Below are 18962 nucleotides of genomic sequence, written 5' to 3' on the forward strand. Positions count from 1 at the left end.
TTAGTCAATGGCGTGGCGCTGTCGTTCCATACTGACATGCAGCAAGCACTTGAGCGTGCTAAAGAGTGTCTGCGCGTTGCTCGTGAACGTATGAAACGTTTCGCGGATAAGAATCGTTCTGAGAGAACTTTTCAATTGGGAGACCGTGTCTTACTAAGTACTAAGCATATGCGCTTAGACGGTCCTCGTAAACTCCTTCCTCGTTACATCGGTCCTTTTGCTGTAACACAAATTATTAATCCTGTAGCTTATCGTTTAGATCTGCCTACTAACGTGCGTGCACATAATGTGTTTCACGTTTCTCTTCTCAAGCTCTACCGTGATGGTGGACGCGTTCCTTTACCTCCCGTTCCTGATATTGTGGATGGTAATCTCGAATTCGAAGTCAAAAAAATCCTGGACCATCGTATTGTGAAAAGCAAGGGTAAATCTGCTAAGCGTGGCGCTAAGCGATTCTTCCTGCTTCGTTGGAAAGGCCAGGGTCCTGAGTATGACTCTTGGGAGCCTGAGTCTAATCTTACTAACTGCGCTGATCTCCTGCATGATTACTGGGCATCCTCTCCTGCGACAAATCCTATTCCTGGCCCTTCGTCCCAAAACACTCCAGATAGTGTTCTTCCTGAGTCTCCTCCCGTTGAGACTACTCCTGTCGTGCCTCCAATTCCTACTCCTGCGCAAACTCCTATTCCTGAGGTGCGTACTACTCGTTCTGGCCGCGTGATTCGACCACCTGCCCGGACACTCCTTCTTCTCGCTCTTCTTCGCAGCAATCCCGTCAGTGAGGCGCTTACTGCTTTGCTCTTACACGGTTATCCGTGGCGGCGGAATTGAAGCGGGTCTGTCGAGGATGAACAGACTTTAAGAGGGGGAGAATGTTATGAGCATTCCGTTAAATACGGTAATGACTAACATATTCTTATTACTATTACTTGTAACGCATAGGCGGAACAACTCCTGCCGTACTATCGTACATCGTACTCCCACAAGAGTATATCCTTACTTTGGTTAGTTCCGTCTAGGCGGACATTTGGTTATCAAGAACCAACTAGCCACTAAATTCGTATAATCGTTTCCGCTTCCATTTATTCGTATCTCGTCCTTACTTATTCTCTACATTGGTATCCTGAGACCTTTTGGTCCGGGGCATGAACCGTGCTTATCATCTTCGAGCAAATTGGCATCGACAACTTCGTCGTGAATTTTTGGCCTGTACGCTTGCTGACTTTTCTGCGGTTACTGGCGTTACTGGGTCAGCTACTACTACTACCACTACTTCCGAGTTCAATACTCCTCAATCTCCTTCATCGGCTTCTTCTTCTCCTTCTTCCTCTTCTTCTTCTTCATCGTCAGTTGCAATGAGCACTGCCGGTGGTGATTTGGGTCCGATGGCGGCGGCTGGTCAACAGCCCCCGGCCAACGTCGTCGACTTGCCCATGGTCGACCAAGCTAGTGATGCTTCTTCTCCTCGTCTTCCGGTGCTTAAGGAGCCACCACCTGTCGGAGTTTTCGACGTTACTGCGGAGGCGGCGTCCAAGGCGCAGATGGCGTTAGGGGCCTATATCAACTTTGTCGTCATGCTGTTCCGGTCTGCATTCTTAATGTGTGGCTGGAAAGTCTCTGATCCTCATTCGCTTGCTTGGATCAACTTTCATTTGGGCCCTCCTCAGCTCCTTGGCCACCTCCACTCCTGTGTTGCTGCTCTGACTCCTCCGGTCATTCCTTCTTTGGAGTGGCTTGAGAGCTGGCTCGTCGCTAACGTGTCTTCAACCACTGACAATCCTGACTACGTGGCGGCTGGGAACATTCTGGCGATGACTTCCAAGCATTTTCCGGGGCTCAACGACTTACTTAATTTCGTCCTTGAGCAACGTCGCGTTCTAACTACTCATATTTCCGATCACATGTGGATCCTTTTCATCTTCCACATGCTTCCAGACCGTCTACGTTCCATCCTTCAACTGCGGACTGACGGTAACAAGCTCGTCGAGTGGAGTAATCTTGATGAGTTTATGACGACTTGCCGTTGCAACGCGAAGCTTTACCGTCCTCTCGTTTCTGCAGCTAACGCGGGCGCTTCTGGGTCTACTCCTAATGCGCGTACTACTCCTCGTTCCTTCCGTTCGCCGAAGTCGCCGGCTATGCCTACGAAATCTTCGGCGCCTCGCAAGACTCCCATTCCTCCTCCTGCGATTTCTCGTCTTCCTGACAACGTACCTAACAATCGTCGTTTCGTGGATTACGAGCCCGGTCGCAAGCTCTATATCAAGGGCTTGACTGCGGCGTCTTCTCGTCAGTTGAAGGCGCAAAAGAAGTGTTTGCTTTGCAAGAGTAAGCAGCACATGGTGCCTACGTGTGAACTCCGCGCAAGTAAGTTCGCGTCTGGAGATTTCTTTTATTATGAGGATGCGTAGGAATTGTCGTCTTGCCTAGGTTTGGACATGCCTGTGTGTGACTCGTTAGTTGCACTTATGCAAGACTCTCCTCACAGCATTGAGCATACTGTACGTGATCGCGTTTCTGATCGGGTTGATGGCGTTCCTGTGCTGTCTCCTGGCGTTCCTGCGGATGTATGTGTGCCGATGACTGCTACTACTGCTCCTGATGTTGGCTTTCCTGTCCCTACTTCGGACGTTCCTGGGCCTTCGGATGGACTTACTATTGACGTGCCGTCTTCGTGCGATGTGTTTCGCTCTGCTGAAGATGATTTACTTAATTCGCGTGCGAATTGTCCTGGTGCGTCTAAGACTGAAGTGTATAAGACGATGAAACGCGCTTGTCCTATTGACTTCGGATTTCCTGACGCTGCAAAGCGCGCGTCTCCGTTCCTTCGAACGAGTTGTAATCCTAAGACAAATTCGAGCGTCCCGTTAGTCGACTCTTCTCCTCGGGATAATCGTACTATCCTTCGGTCTGAATTTGAGCGTTTGCAGCAATTGACCGGCAAGCATTTTACTCTCGATGCTTGTGCCGACAATTCTGGCAGCAATGCGCTATGTCCCAAATTCAACTCTCCTAAACGAAATTTCCTCTCCGACAGCTGTGCTGGACAACATGTTTGGATGCACGCGCCATTTAATCAGCTTGAAGATTTTCTGCGTCATTACTTGCAGTGCAAAGCTAAAGCGCCGCACCTTACCTCAGGTGGTTTCCTAGTCCCTAAGTGGTTGTCTGCTCGCTGGCGTCCTTTGCTTTCAGGTATGAAACTGTTGCATACGTACCAACCGGGTTATCATTTGTTTCTCTCGCCTACCGTTTTGTCGGGAAAGCCTGTTCGAACTCAAGGGTTGCCTTGGCCTGTTGAGTTTTGGTACGATCCTCCTGCATCTGTTTCTCCTACCTGTGCTGTCCTTCCTGTTCCTGCGGAGCCTGTTCCCTTCTCGGTTTCTAAAGGTCTTATCATGCAGTTTCAAGGTTTGGTCTGCCACTCCGATGCCACCATCGTCATCGATACGGGTTGCATGCCGGCGCACATCCTCAACGCTGGTTTTGCCCGTCGTGTCGGTTTATCGGTACGTCCTGCAGATGCCTTGCCTGTTGCCATTTCTATGGGTGATGGTCGACCTGCTCCTGTGACTGGGATGGCTACCGTGCCCGTTCGCCTGCAAGGTTATAAAGCTCTTTTGCAGTGCGCGGTTGTCGATCTTACTCCTGGCATTGATTTAATTTTAGGTGAGCCTTGGATCGTTTCTACCGGTGCCGTGATAGAGTTGCATAACTCTCGCACTAGGTTGACTTCGCATCCTGGCACGCCCGTCCTAACTTGTCCTGCTTTTTCTTCCAAGTCTCCTGATATTTCGCAGTGTAATCTCATGCAGTCAGTGCGCGATGGCGATGAATTCTTCCTGTGCATGGTTACCGCTGTCGATCCTCCTGCGGAACCGCCACCTCCACCGTCTGATACGCCACCTCCTTCTTCGCCTTTTGACGCATTTCGTCGTCAGGTTTGGGACTCTGTTCCGGGTGAATCTGCTGCTGAATTGCGCTTGCGTGCGGTCCTCTTGGAGAAAGCTCATTTATTTCCTGAGCAATTACCGTCTAGTGTTGCGACTGTAGACCGTCGTCTTCCTGAAATTATTCCACTAGAACCTGGTGCTCGTCCTCCTGCGCAACGTATGTTCCGATACTCGGCTGCCGAGCATGAAGAGATGCGTCGCCAAATTACTGAGCTACTTGAGAAGGATTTCATTGAGCCTTCGTCTTCGCCTTTTGGTGCGCCTGTTCTTTTCGTTAAGAAAAAGGATGGTAGCATTCGATTGTGCATTGATTACCGAAGTCTTAATCGCATTACTGTGAAAAATCGGTATCCTCTTCCGCGTATTGATGACATCCTTGACCGTCTTTCGGGTGCAACTGTTTTTAGTTCTTTCGACATGACGCAGGCTTATCACCAGATTGCCTTGCGCCCCGAAGAACGTGAACGTTCTGCTTTCCGTACTCCTTTTGGTCATTATCAGTACAAGGTTATGCCTTTTGGCTTGACTAACGCTCCTGCGGTTTTTCAGACTGCCATGAATCAAATGTTTGCAGACTTGCCGTTCGTCGTGGTTTACTTGGACGATATCCTCGTGTTTTCTCGTACTCCGGACGAACACGTGGAGCATTGCGCTGCCGTGTTAGCCCGCTTGGAGAAGCATCGTTACTACTGTAAGCTTAAAAAGTGTGAGTTTTTCAAATCGTCTGTTTCTTTCCTTGGTCATATCGTTTCTGCGGATGGTGTCAAACCTGATCCCGCGAAAATTTCTGTTGTTCGAAATTGGCCTCGTCCTACTAATGTTTCTGAGCTGCGATCCTTCCTTGGCCTTGCCAACTATTTTCGCAAGTTCATCCAAGCATATAGCGCGATGGTAGCTCCTCTCACTGCTTTACTGTCCACTAAGGCTTCTTGGCCTCGTGACTGGACGTCCTCTTGTGATGAAGCTTTCCAACGTGTTAAAGATGCTCTTACTTCACCTCCTACTTTGATTGTGCCCAATCCTAAAGAGCCTTTTGAGGTTATTGCTGACGCCTCTAACATTGCTCTTGGTGCAATTCTTCTTCAGCATGGTCGTCCTGTCGCTTTCGAAAGTCGTAAATTTATTCCGGCTGAGCGTAATTACCAGACTACTGAACGTGAACTCTTATCTGTTGTACATGCGCTGAAAACTTGGCGTTGTTACCTCGATGGAGTCAAGTTCACCGTCTATACTGACCATCAACCTAATACTTTTCTTCGTACCCAGCCCATTCTGTCAAGACGTCTGGCGAGGTGGTCGGAGTTTCTTGAATCGTTTGATTTCGAATGGCGGTATCGCGCGGGACGTGGCAATCCTGCCGACCCGTTGTCTCGGTTTCCGGGGCACGTCGAAACACAGACGCCGATAGTTATGACGATTCGCGCCACTCAGGCTTTGGGGCATTTGGCTTCGCTGCCTGGCGCCTCCTCAGAGTTTTCCAGCTCTCTTCCAACGTTTGAAGCAGATGTGCGTGCCGGATACGCTACTGATCCTTGGTTTGCTAACCATACCAATCTCGCTACTCTTACTCAGCGTGATGGATTCTGGTTTCGTGAGCATGCCTTGGTCATTCCTGACGCAAAAGACCTCCGTCTTTCTATCCTTCGTCTTTGCCATGATCATCCTATGGCTGGTCATTTCGGTGTTACTAAAACGTTAGACTTAGTCCGACGCCATTACTGGTGGCCTGGTCTTCGTTCTTTCGTTCATTCCTACTGTACTTCCTGTGATAGCTGTCAGCGTGTTAAACCCGAACATACTAAACCCGCTGGTTTGCTTAAACCTCTTGGTATTCCTCTTCAGAAGTGGTCTGAAGTTACCATGGACTTCATTACTGATCTTCCTCCTGACGCTCATGGTAATGATGCCATTTTCGTCGTCGTTGACCGACTCACCAAAATGGTTCATTTTGCTCCTTGCCGTACAACCCTTACTGCTCTTCAAGCAGTTGAGTTGTTTATTGACGCCGTCATTTCTCGGTATGGTCTTCCTCGAGTGATTGTCTGCGATCGTGACCCGCGGTTCACTGCTGCGTGTTTCAAAGATCTTATTCAGACTCGCTTTGGTTCCTCACTTCGGTTTAGCTCTTCTCATCATCCTCAAACTGATGGACAGACCGAACGTGCCAACCGTGATTTAGAGGATATGTTGCGGCACTACGTGGCTGGTGATCTTACTAGCTGGTCTCGTTTCCTTCCTCTGGTTGAGTTTGCTGTCAATAATTCCTATCATGAAGCCATTAAGAATACACCTTTCTTCCTTAATTACGGCTTCGAACCTCTCACTCCTGCTAGCCAATTGGTTCGCCATTTGGGGGGGGAGAACGCTGTCCTACGTCGCACACAATTTGCGAAAGCTGAAGCTCGTCGCAAGAAAGTGGTGGACGCAGAGCCTTCGTTAGTCAATGGCGTGGCGCTGTCGTTCCATACTGACATGCAGCAAGCATTTGAGCGTGCTAAAGAGTGTCTGCGCGTTGCTCGTGAACGTATGAAACGTTTCGCGGATAAGAATCGTTCTGAGAGAACTTTTCAATTGGGAGACCGTGTCTTACTAAGTACTAAGCATATGCGCTTAGACGGTCCTCGTAAACTCCTTCCTCGTTACATCGGTCCTTTTGCTGTAACACAAATTATTAATCCTGTAGCTTATCGTTTAGATCTGCCTACTAACGTGCGTGCACATAATGTGTTTCACGTTTCTCTTCTTAAGCTCTACCGTGATGGTGGACGCGTTCCTTTACCTCCCGTTCCTGATATTGTGGATGGTAATCTCGAATTCGAAGTCGAAAAAATCCTGGACCATCGTATTGTGAAAAGCAAGGGTAAATCTGCTAAGCGTGGCGCTAAGCGATTCTTCCTGCTTCGTTGGAAAGGCCAGGGTCCTGAGTATGACTCTTGGGAGCCTGAGTCTAATCTTACTAACTGCGCTGATCTCCTGCGTGATTACTGGGCATCCTCTCCTGCGACAAATCCTATTCCTGGCCCTTCGTCCCAAAACACTCCAGATAGTGTTCTTCCTGAGTCTCCTCCCGTTGAGACTACTCCTGTCGTGCCTCCAATTCCTACTCCTGCGCAAACTCCTATTCCTGAGGTGCGTACTACTCGTTCTGGCCGCGTGATTCGACCACCTGCCCGGACACTCCTTCTTCTCGCTCTTCTTCGCAGCAATCCCGTCAGTGAGGCGCTTACTGCTTTGCTCTTACACGGTTATCCGTGGCGGCGGAATTGAAGCGGGTCTGTCGAGGACGAACAGACTTTAAGAGGGGGAGAATGTTATGAGCATTCCGTTAAATACGGTAATGACTAACATATTCTTATTACTATTACTTGTAACGCATAGACGGAACAACTCCTGCCGTACTATCGTACATCGTACTCCCACAAGAGTATATCTTTACTTTGGTTAGTTCCGTCAGGCGGACATTTGGTTGTCAAGAACCAACTAGCCACTAAACTCGTATAATCGTTTCCGCTTCCCTTTATTCGTATCTCGTCCTTACTCTACTCATTACAGGCACCAACAGCCTATCCAAGAGTCTGTAGTACGTCATGATTTATTAACCCAAGGTCATTCCTACTACAAGTAGGTCGGTGTTTCTCCTCCTGCCTGCTCACCAGCTTCCCTACCGTGATTCCGATTGACACAGCATGTCCTTGCTTTGCCACTGGGCGTATCCATGTTAAATCTGCCACTGTCCCCAAAGCAACACCCCCACCGATCATGCGGGCTGCCCTACAGTGAACAGAGCGCCTATACCTTTGGGACCGCATCCCCAAGGGCTCCTTCTCGTTTGTCAACCGTAGCAAGTTTCTGTTGTAAGAAATTGTTGATTGTCGGAATTACGAGATGCGCGCTGGCGAAGAAGGTGGTTGGTTGGCTCCAGGGAGGCTTCATGTCTCGGCAGGTTTGCTTTACAATAACTTAATTGATGCTTGCGTAAAGAACTGTCATCACCTATTGTGGGAACTGTCCAGAATATTGAAGGTTACTCTGTGAAATGATTCCGCGTCCGGTGTCGTTATCGATATCACGAGGAGCGAGCTGCAGTGGCGCAGCATATGGCTTACAGGCCCGCTGCAGTTCCCGGTTTCCTCTTCGATGCCGGAGAATACGCCGAGCTCATGACGTTAATGTATGCGCATCATCTCAATCGTCTGAGTCATCTGAGTCCGCTGGAGGGAAACAGATCCGACGTGTTGGATTCTCCAGCTTGACAACCTGGAAGGACTTCTGTGAGAAGATGGGCGTTTCCGAAAATTTTCCAGCTGGTGAAAGAGAAATGGACAGCACTATTTCTCCCCGGACTTCACAAGAGCTTGATGTTGCTGTTTTAACGTTCCTTGTGGAGTTCCTCAGCAAGCCAATTGTTATGTTTGATGAAGTCGTTCTGCATCCAACCGGTCGGGAGAGGCCCCTTTACCTCCTCATCTATTCTGTCCTGTCCCAACTTGCACTTCTAAATTTTGGCCAACGATCTCTGGTTATCTCCCAAGGTGTGGACCTGTTGATCGTCGCCTTGAATGCGCACTCCTGTGCTTTCAACATAGCTCAACCCATCCTCAGGTCCTGATGATCCATCGGTCCACATGGACCAGGAAGCCCCAGAAGATGAGCAGCAGCAAGAGTCCAGAAATGTGGAGCATGGTGAGTGGCGCCTGCATGCATGATGAAGAATACGGGAATTATTAACAGTTTAATACTTGTGGAATTTCGTAGGCGTTTGCGGTGCAACTGGCGCGAATAGGACACCAGAGGTCACAGGAAATACAGCTCTTACTAGCAGGTCTTGATGACGAGGGGTGCCTGACGGCGTTGCATGGACTCCATCGATGCATGTGCCTCGGCATGAAGGGTGAATACAAAACGTTTCATATGCACAGACCTCTAAGTTTGCAGCATTTTAAGGGAGGTCAAAGGTGTTTCGCACGCAGCAGCTAGTGCAGCTTTGGCCTGAACACTGTATACACGAGTGGCCTACACAAAGGCATACTTTTATACAACAGATTATTAGGCGCTCACAGCTTTGCATGCGTACACATGTTAACCTATAGCCTACAGGCCTATAGACCATGCTGTATACAACAGATCGCCTATAGGTGTGATGTATACGATTGTATACGCGAAATCACCTATATGCCACATATTCCGCGGTTCTACATATTAGGCGATGGCTCGACCTATAGGTGACCTCCCATTTTACTGACGGGACACAGAAGGCTGTAGGGCTTATTTAGTATGATAATGAGCAAGTTGAACTCCTTGGAAAGAGGGGGAAAACCGAATGGTGTGCCAAAACAAGCTGATAGGGGTTAGGCATCATGGGACAGCAAATAAATTACAGTGCTCATCAGAACCAGAACGAATAGTACAAATCCATCCAACAAAAACACTATGTAGTTGGGTATATACCAGGGTTCGACACTGACCTTCCTGAAACTTGCGGGCTCCCCCATACCTCCCAAATTTTTCTTAAGGAGGGGCCTCCGTACCAGGCTCCTGTACCGGCCGAAAACCTTAGGGGGGCCCCCGTAACCCCCGCGAAACCCTTACGGGGGCACTGTCCTTGGCTGAAACGCTGTGGAAAGTAACGCTTTGCATTGTTTTGCCCTGTAAATCGTTATTTTCGTTATTTTCTCGTGAACCATTACACTCGGGGACACATTTCTCGATGTACTTCTTAGCCGCGCCCGACGGGTTGTGATTCTGGCAGACGGTGCAGCCACCAAGGATATGGCCCTTGCAGTTGCGCTTGCCAGTTGTCGTAAACCAGCCGTGCTTACTCATGTAGAGTTGGGCGGTGTCGTCGGCTACAGGGACCTTGGGCGTCGGCTGCTTCGTGGCCGATGGGGTTGCGTCTTCGGCAGACAGGTCCACTATGTCCGTAGCTTGCTGCTGCTCAGCCTCCTGAGTGCAAGGCTCCGTAGAGCCAAGCTCCTCAGGAGCATCGTTGGGGTTGCCTATAACACAAATTTTTCGGTCAACTTTCAGGCCTGCGGTTCTTGTCAATCAGCTTCGAGTCCCTACCCTACCTTCTTTGCAAGGCTTATCATCTACTTTCTTTGTGGGAACAGGTTGGCTTGCAGGCTTTCCACCTGCGTCCGAACCGAACATGAGATCGGCGAGGAGTGGCTACAACCAGCTCCGTTCCCACAATAGCTTACCAGAGCCCCATAGGTCCGACAATTTTAAGGTGGCGCGCTTCTTGGAGGGCGGTGGCTTAGGAGGCCCTTGGTCACCTCCTGACGACTCATTGTCTGCCATCGCTGGATATTACAGACCAGAAGTTATAAAAGTATTATGAAAAGTGTAGTTAAATATTGCAATATGAATTATGTCTGCCAAGTGTGTGGCCTTATCCTTTATATGTTCAGGGGACTTTACGGGCCCGTACGGCCTCTTATAAATCCTTAATATCCTTACAGGAGCCACTGTAACCGGCCTTCGGCCGGTCCGGGGGCGGCCCCGTACGGGGCGCTTCGCGCCCCAAAATCCTTACGGGAGCCACCGCAAAGTCCTATGGGGATACCGGAAAAAGGCCAAAAACTTACGGGCCCGTACAGGGTGTCGAACCCTGGTATATACCCCGATGCTTTCCCAACTTTTTCCAACACAAGACAGCAAGTTCAACCGGGCAGATTTTGGGCACCATTGTGGTTCATAACCCAGGGAGTACTTCCCTGACACTGCCCTGGATAACCTTGTATTTCACCGCAGTCCTAGCCTTCTTCTCTGGGCTCAGCAGGCACTCTACCAATAGGTATGTGTCCTCCCTTCAGCAGGGACAACATCCATTTTTCTGGCGGTAACTATACTCTGCCCTAGTGCAGCAAAACTTCGTCATCCATTCTGCTGGATTCAAATCCCAGCCACACTTTCCCAGCATTGTCATCCCCGATTCTGCAGCAGTGGCCTGGGGCTGACCCCCATCCCTAGTGCAGCTGTCAGCAATGCTACACTCATGGATTGACTCACTGGCATCAGAGAGCTGTGTTCCACTCAGCAGCAGCAGGAGTGGCAGCCCATGGTCTGACCTCTGGTGCCATGAGGTCCTTATGGGCACAGAATCCTGTACAGTGATGGAAGCATGCAAAAGCATTCAGGTTAGGATTTGAGAATGGAGTTTAGCTAGTTGACAGGCCTTGATACCAAGTGTGTGCTGCACTAGTTTTCCATATTCTTGAATAGGTTTGCTGTTATGGTCAGTAGCGCATTTCCTTGAAAACTCAGCAGCAAGGCCATGGTTAAACCAGGAAATCCGGTCAGCCTCTCTTAAGGCAGGCTACCAGTGCCTCAAAATGGCTACTGTTTTGTTCACCTGCATCTGTAATGCTGCCCTGCAGCAAGTTTTTCTAGCACCTTCAGTTTGGGGCAATATGAATTAATAGTGCCTCCTAAAGTTGCTATCATGATGTTGTCCCTTATACCAATGATGGTCATCCTGATGCTCGCTGATACTTGCTCTGCTGGCACTGGTACACCTCCTGAGCAAAGCTTAAGGCCATATTTGGGACCAGTTTTAACTAACAGTATATAATAAAAGCTGCAACTGTTCTATTACTCATGGTTAATGGAATGCGGGCCCTCCTCCACATCACCAGGCACAAGCCCAGAGCATGCTAAACCCTAAGCAGGAGGTAAAACCTTTCGTGCTCATACTCTAATCACAGGGTGTCCTGCTGTCAATCCTACACACAATTTCGGTGACAAAAGATTTATTGTTGTTAACTGAATATCAAGTTTTGATTCCTTTGTATGCACCCTCTTACCCCTGTCAGACAGGGGCTAGGAACCCCTCTGGTTGTTGGCATGTTTGAACCTGGAGTCCATACTAAGCTGCTAACAATCTTATCATACATCAACATTCTCCATGGGCTGTAATGCTGCAGGTCGTTCTGAGTTTGTTGTCCTACGTGTACCCCCTCCAGCGAAGTTACGAGAGAGTTATAACCTGATGGAAACTCTTCAGAACGGTGGCAAGGCAGTGATGGTGGTGGAAGTGAAGAAAACGGTGACTTTCAACAATGACATATGGCAGCCCCTTGCAACAGCTCTTGAGCTGGCAATCCAGAATGAGACGGATCCAGTTACGCTACTGCTCACAGATGCATCATCCTGGTATTTTGCTACTGTGCAGCTGGTCCAAAAGATTGATAATAAAGGACCTCCCATGCCCAAGGGCAACTCCCAGGCACATGGTTTCCAGTTCCAGGCATGTGGTCATGAGTTCTGCCTCTTCGATTGGATGGTGTTCAAATGTGACCTCCTGTTAACTAGACGTATTTCATCAGTTGTGCCTCAGGTAAGGCCTAACTTTGGAGGGTGGTTCCCTTGCAGATAAGGGCCTTGGTGCATAGTGTGAGTGGCTAGACGTTGTGTCATCAGGATGTCTTCCCGCGGGCTTTTAGGAGGCACATTTTGTGAAGGCAGAAGCTGCATTTCATGGATGTGTCCTGACAAGCTTGATACTAATTTGGTTGCATAGACATAATAAGTACTTTGAAGTTTTACAAAATTGGCTAGTTAATTAGTCATACATTACCATGTACGCTTGATGCATTCATGAAATGTTCACTGAAAAGTATACATCCAGCATCTTAGGAGGCCTTTTTAGCAGTCAGCTACTACACTTTTGCAGGTAGATAATGCTCCCTGTGGATCCCTTTGTCTTGCAGATATTCGTTCACATGCACAATGTGCTGTACCCTGGTGAAGACATCACCAAGGTTGCAGATCGGGCAAAGCTAGGCAGTGCGGCACTTCAAGCTCTTGCAGTCAAGTGGGCGGAGCCTGTAATCACAGACGTGGTTACAAGTAAACAGATAAATGACCTGAAGCAGAAGCTGGAGGAAAGTAAGCAGAGGGAGGAGGAAAGTAAGCAGATGCTGGAGAAAGTTAAGCAGAGGGAGGAGGAAAGTAAGCAGAAGCTGGAGGAAAGTAAGCAGAGGGAGGAGGAAAGTAAGCAGATGCTGGAGGCGGAGAAGAAGAAGGCGGCACAAGAGATTGAGGCCCTCAAAAGGCAGCTGCAAAGGCAGCAGCAGCAAGGCCAGTAATGGAGATGTGGTGTATGAAAGTCACCTTTTCACAAATACCCAGCTGCTGGACGAGGCACTGTTGCACTTCCCTAATCTGTGTGCGTTTTCTTGTAGTTGGTGGGGCAGCCCCATGCCAAGTTGAACATCTGGCTTGTTGCTCCGATTCCATTCAAATGGCCAAACTTGCAGACCTAGTCACTATAGATATATGTGTGTTTATGCATCTGTCTGGGTGATGAACAAGTGGCTGTTGTTGCTGTCATAAAATGTTACCAGCTGCAGTCTAGCCCTATGGCAGTCCGGAGACATGTAGCTACAAGCTTGATACATGTGCAGCCCCGAAAATGTGATAATTAGGCACGAATATGTCCGCTTAGTGTGTCAAGTGTTATGATTAGGTTAGTTAAAATGATTTCCAGGCTATATGAGCGCGGGGATGTGGTGTTTGTCCTGATGACCTACTCTCTAGCTATTGCCATTTGGCAATCCAGATATTTGTACAGCCCAAGGCTCAACAGCTACGGGACAGTTCTTACTGTAGATGTGCAGCCCCGAAAGCACGATGGTTACAACTGGTGTATGCATATTAACTGTATTGGTGCTCCGATGTAAGGATGAAAACCCTAAAACCTTAAGGAAGCTTGGATGTCATGCTCGTGGCCCAACGGAAGGCCTATTGTTCCAGCACAAAGAAGCATATTGTTTATAAACAAAAAAGAAAATAGGCATGGTTACCAGAGGCAGCACCGATCGACCTGGTCGACCAGGTCCGCCAATACTGTGTGTCCATGCCACAATATCTGAGGATCGGCTGAACTCATTTTAACCTTGTAACGTTTCCTGACCCGAATAACGACCGTCGAGGTTTCCATGCTATAGGCTGACATAACCGTTCATGTACGGACTTGGATATTATGGCTTCAATGACCTCTGGATCATACACATATCTAGATTACGAAAGAACAGGTGCAGCAGGCCTCGGGAAGGTGGGGCCGATGTCCAGCCGGGAATGGAGGCGGGTGGCCACCGTGAGGAGGATTTGGCGTCCATCAGGGAGGTAAGATGGAAGGGAGGGTCGGGGCGCCATGTGTTTATGTGGGCCGTCAAAAAGCTGTCGTACTACGATAGGGCTATTGAAATACGGCAGATGGTTTTTATGTAGGAAGGTAGTGGTGGGGCACAGCTGTGCCAGGGTTGTTGTTGTTTTGTGGATTCGTTACCCGAGCCCCTCTTTCTTGTTTCTGATGCTATGAAGGTTTGCTGGGGCTGGTTGGGAGAGGGGGGCGTGTATTTGTCAGCGCCATCATTGCCGTGCCTGCCCTAATTGTCATGCTCCCATACAGGAGCTGCAGGTGCAGCAGGCCTCGGAAGGTGGGGCCGATGTCCAGCCGGGAATGGAGGCGGGTATGCGTGTGTGTTTCCCTCCTCTCCCCTCCTCTCCCCTTTTAACTTTCCCTTTTAAGAAATACAACTTTAAAACAAAATGCCCTTAAGGATAATAATTTTCCCATTTTAAAAAGGAAAGTGCTATACGCCCCCAATCCAATTTTTTCATCATTCAAAAAAATGCACATGCTTTACTCTTAATATTTTCAAATTCAAACCGCAGATTCGTCAAGATTTGACTTCGCTGTTGAGCAGCACCATCGTAGATGTGTCGCCGCCCGTGTGGCGCTCAGAGAATGGCACAGAGGCTGTCGACAGGCAGCACGACTTCGTGTTCAGCTCCAAGCGTGACTTGTACCTCATGAACACCATGAGCACGTTGGCGGCCGACGACAAGGAAACCAAAAACACCCTGAAGCTGGGGGACGCTTACCAGGTACTGGATCCGGGGATTGGCGGGATGGGGGTGGGGTGGGGCCTGAGGAGGAGGGGGGGAAAGACGAACCACAAACGAGTGAAGCTGCTGCCAGGGCAAGAGTGTACCAGAGGGGAGGAGGGGGGGTGGGGAGGTACGTGCGGGTGTGGGGGGGGAGGGATGGGGAGGAAGGGAAATTAGCGGTGGACGGGGTCATTGCGAAGACAATGAGATTTATTCTCTCTCTCCGGCAACGCACCCTGTCTGTTTGTGTATGGGTCGATGCCCTAATCATTAGGTTTTCTTCGGTATTGTTCGTACTGTCGTTCTCCCTACAGGGGGGCCCGCAACGGCCCACAACACTGTCGTAACTTCCTCCTGGGTGTCGTACTGCCGTACCGTTCATCAGGTGCTGTCGTCATCGCCAGTCACGACCTGCAGTTCCTCAAGGGCACATGCCGGGAAATCTGGGTGGTGGAGGGGGGGCAGGTGACCAGGCAGCCGCAGGGCGATGTGGGGGAGGCCATCAGTGCATACGCATCGCGACTGATGGAACAGCTCCGACGCAAAGAGGAGAAGCTGCAGCGGCTGCAGCAATAGCAATTGTAGCCGAAGTGGGAAACAAAAGCAGAAACAGGCGGCAGTAGCCGCAGTGCAGCAGTACAGAAGCAAACATTCGTGCCGTGAAGCGAAAGCGGTAGCCATGGCAAGAGCGGTGACGTAGGGCAGTTGATTGGCGGGCTTCTTTACGGGTTCGTGTACTCACTGCTAAGGATTTTGAGACCATCAACTCTCTCAAGGAAAAGCTTGTAGAAGGGGCACCCTGTGACGAAAGCATGAATGACCTGCGCACCCTTATCAATAAGTGTGCTAGAGAGACGTTCGGCGGTGCACGGGTGATGGAAAAGTCTGTGAAGCGTGACTGGTGGAACGAGGACTGTGCAGCTTCGTGGAATGATATGATGAGTTTCCGTAAGGAGGTCAGGGACCCCGTCTCAGGCAAGCTGCCCGATCTACATAGGACTACCTGGAAGGCCAAGCACCGTGCCTTTAAAAAGGCTAGGAAGGCCGCTATTCAGGAGTTTGAAATGGAAGATATGCGGAGGAGGATTAAGGACGCCCGGTTCAACCCACGCGGATTGTGGACATGGCTGCGTGGGGGAAAACCACCTCCTTGCGGGATCTCAGATATTAATGCTTTTACCGAGCATTTTTCCAAGGTGCTTAATGGTACGGGAGAGACGAGGCAATGCCGCAATGAGGGTATTCAGTTTAGATGGCTGGACGAGGACCAGGTGACGCACAGACGGGAATTAGCTGCTTGGCTTAACGAGGATTTTACGGAGGATGAAATTGCTAGTGGCCTTAAGGCTATGCGCAACAATAAGTCCGCGGGCCTGGAGGGAACCCCGGCCGAGTATTATAAGTACGCTATCAGGGAAACTGAAGGGCAGCAACCCGTGCTTGTATTGGCGCCTTACTTAACGGTGCTATTCAACCGCATATACGGAGCTAAATACCCGAGGGAATTCACGACTAGCACCCTGTCCCCCGTATTCAAAAAAGGGGACGTGTCTTGCTGTGACAATTACCGGGGAATTGCAGTTGGGGGTCCCCTGAGCAAACTTTATGCCAATATCATAGGGAGGCGATTAAATAATTACTGTGAGGGCAATAGGCTACGTGCCGTTAGCCAGGCTGGATGTAGGCATGGTTTTGGCACCGAGCATCACTTGTTTACATTAAGGCATCTTATCTCGAAGCACACTGTGGCCGGAGCCAGGCCGCTTATTATCATGCAAATTGACTTTAGTAAGGCGTTCGACTCCGTTGACCATGAGACACTTTGGGATTTCCTAATGTCGTATGGGCTACACGGGCGCATCCTCGATTCTTTAAAGGCTAGCTATGCTGACGTGAAGTTTCGGGTCAAGTTAGGAAATAAGTTGGGACCTGAATTCAAGGTGGGGCGCGGTGTTAAGCAAGGGTGTCCCCTTAGCGTAACCCTTTTTGGGCTCTTCATAGAAGTATTCGCTCATTATATTGATGCCCATGATGCTAATTGCCGTGTATGCCTCCCCAGCCGATGGAGCACCCTTCGTGAGCAGAGTGTTAGCCTGGCGGGCGGTGATCTCACTAACCTACTTTTCGTTGACGATGTGTCACTGGTAGCGACAGGGCACGATAGAGCTGAATGCCTTCTGGGGCTACTCGAAGCCTACTGCAAAGCGACGGGTATGGCCGCGAATGCCGCCAAGTGCGAGGTCCTCATTTTTGGGGGTGCTACGCGTGAGCGGAAGCGGCTTGTTGAAGCTGAGTACCGGTTAGGTGGGGCGGGGTTGCGGGTGCTGACCGGCAACGAGACGGCACGGTATCTCGGGTTGCACTATGGCCCAGGAGTGCAGTTCTCAGCTTGTACCAAGCAACTACTCACAGCAGGGAGGCGGGCCACATTTGGGCTCAGCACCCTGTGTCGTGATAAGAAAATTACCACCCCCAAGCTATGTATGTCTCTCTACAATACACTAGTTGTACCGGTGTTTTCTTATGGAGCGCAAGTTTGGGGACCTGACTTCATTAATGTGAATTTTGAAGGTGCTATGGCTAATCCCATGGTCCAGGAACAACGTGCTTACATGCGAACCGTAGTTGGGGCGAGGAGCCCGACTATGGTTTCCCTATATCGCGAGCTGTCACAGAGGCCACTCCAGTTCCATTGGACCAATCTTGTACTTAGGTTTTGGAACTCTGTGGTTAAGAGGCCGGGAACGTTGTGTCACCGGGCATTTGTCGCTGACCTGGAGTTGGCACTTGGGGGCGCCACTGAGTGTTGGGCAAGCAAGGTACTAGCCTTTCTTACTAGCTTAGGAGTGGAGCCCCCCACTAATACGCGCGGCAATGATCTTATTTCGTACTACACCACCCTTAAATTGCCAGTCGAGAGCATTCTTAAGGTTTTTGCCAAGCGGCTTGATGCTCGATGGGAGTGCCCGAATACCTTGGGTGACCCCCGCGTCTTCCCCATAGGAATTACCGGAGCCAAGGCGTGTCGCTATATGAACTGGATGGGAGCTGCCCCGTCAAGGGGTGCGCGTCTTGATTGGCTGGAGCACACTAAAGGGACCATGCCCCAGCGACTTCATCATGTGCTCATGCGTTTTCGGTTAGGCTGTTGGGAGTTAGAAGTTAATAGGCCTAATGGGCGTGAGCGCACCGCGCGTACCTGCAGGCTTTGTGACTGTGGAGCGGTTGAAGATGAGTTGCATGTTTTCGAAGAATGTCCCGCTTACAAGAGCATACGGGCTAAGTATGATGGTGACCTAGTCCTTGCGGGGCGCAGCATGCGCACCATTATGACTGAGGCGCCACCCCTGGCATTGGCCAGGTACCTCTCGGAAATCTGGGAGGCCAGGCACGTCGCGCTGAGGCGCTTCGCCCTGAAGCGGACGAGGGAGAATGAAGATGACCTCCCGCGTACCCGCATCAATACCAATACAACGTCCATGGCCCCCCCGGCTTTTACGGACACACCCGCACTTGTGTGCGGAACTTGTAACTTGCTAAGGATTTTGAGCTGGGTTCGGTAAGATTGTTCGTTGAAGTGCTTGGAGTAAATATGTAACTCGAAGGGCAGCAGTAGAGCCCACATTGCGATACTATAGCGCCGGCGTTGGCCTCGTACACAATGTATGTTTGTGTGGGTGAGACCGCCGAAGCGCACTCTTCTATTAAGCGCACTCTTCTATTAGCACCGCCGTACAGATCGCACAGCGCTGTGCATGTGTGCAATCCTCCTGCGGGGTTTTACGGGCGTTCTATGTGTAATGTACGGGACTCGCCAGCCCAGCCAGGTTAAAGAGTTACACCGACTCAAGAAGGATGAGACACGTTACTGGATTAGGTTAACAGCAACTGTGTATAAGCAAGGATTAGGTTTGCAGCAGGCATCTCAGAATGCGGGTTGGGGCACCAGCTCCAGGGATGGGGATGGGACCCTGGCTGGCAGGATGAGGATTGGGGGGACACAGCTGCAGGATGGGGATGGGAACCCTGTCGGAGGGATGGGAACAGCACCGGCCCTAGGATGGGGGATGGGGGACGGTTGCCCCTGCCAAGGATGGGAGGATGGCTGACCAG

At 50.1% G+C, this 18962-nt stretch overlaps 3 protein-coding genes across 3 annotated transcripts; all 3 read left to right on the plus strand.

Annotated features, from left to right (window-relative positions):
- Positions 1–541: 541 nt before the first annotated feature.
- Positions 542–3573, plus strand: VOLCADRAFT_91911 (uncharacterized protein; the record flags this gene model as incomplete). Its single annotated transcript, XM_002951292.1, has 5 exons — positions 542–693; positions 768–778; positions 1351–2367; positions 3038–3141; positions 3523–3573. 5 exons carry the CDS (start codon positions 542–544, stop codon positions 3571–3573), a joined length of 1335 nt encoding a protein of 444 aa, XP_002951338.1.
- A 3850-nt stretch (positions 3574–7423) lies between these two features.
- Positions 7424–13872, plus strand: VOLCADRAFT_105079 (uncharacterized protein). The gene is made up of 5 exons (XM_002951293.1): positions 7424–7574; positions 7731–8485; positions 8556–8636; positions 11879–12291; positions 12665–13872. The coding sequence occupies exons 2-5, from the start codon at positions 7990–7992 to the stop codon at positions 13040–13042; spliced, it is 1368 nt and encodes a 455-aa protein (XP_002951339.1). The 5' UTR covers positions 7424–7574; positions 7731–7989; the 3' UTR covers positions 13043–13872.
- Positions 13873–13938: 66 nt separating this feature from the next.
- On the plus strand, positions 13939–18412 carry VOLCADRAFT_105080 (uncharacterized protein; the record flags this gene model as incomplete). The annotated part of the gene is made up of 8 exons (XM_002951294.1): positions 13939–14010; positions 14368–14395; positions 14704–14881; positions 15164–15314; positions 15599–16251; positions 16909–17148; positions 17853–17912; positions 18055–18412. 8 exons carry the CDS (start codon positions 13939–13941, stop codon positions 18410–18412), a joined length of 1740 nt encoding a protein of 579 aa, XP_002951340.1.
- Positions 18413–18962: the final 550 nt, after the last annotated feature.

Source organism: Volvox carteri (genome assembly GCF_000143455.1).
Source record: "Volvox carteri f. nagariensis unplaced genomic scaffold VOLCAscaffold_23, whole genome shotgun sequence".
NCBI classification, from domain to species: domain Eukaryota; kingdom Viridiplantae; phylum Chlorophyta; class Chlorophyceae; order Chlamydomonadales; family Volvocaceae; genus Volvox; species Volvox carteri.

Bases quoted from the DNA above. Each gene is read 5' to 3' on its own strand.
- VOLCADRAFT_105079 (XM_002951293.1), top strand. From the start codon at position 7,990: ATGATTCCGCGTCCGGTGTCGTTATCGATATCACGAGGAGCGAGCTGC. The intron at 8,486-8,555 runs GTGTGGACCTGT...ACCCATCCTCAG, and splicing joins ATCTCTGGTTATCTCCCAAG to GTCCTGATGATCCATCGGTC. The intron at 8,637-11,878 runs GTGAGTGGCGCC...GTAATGCTGCAG, and splicing joins GTCCAGAAATGTGGAGCATG to GTCGTTCTGAGTTTGTTGTC.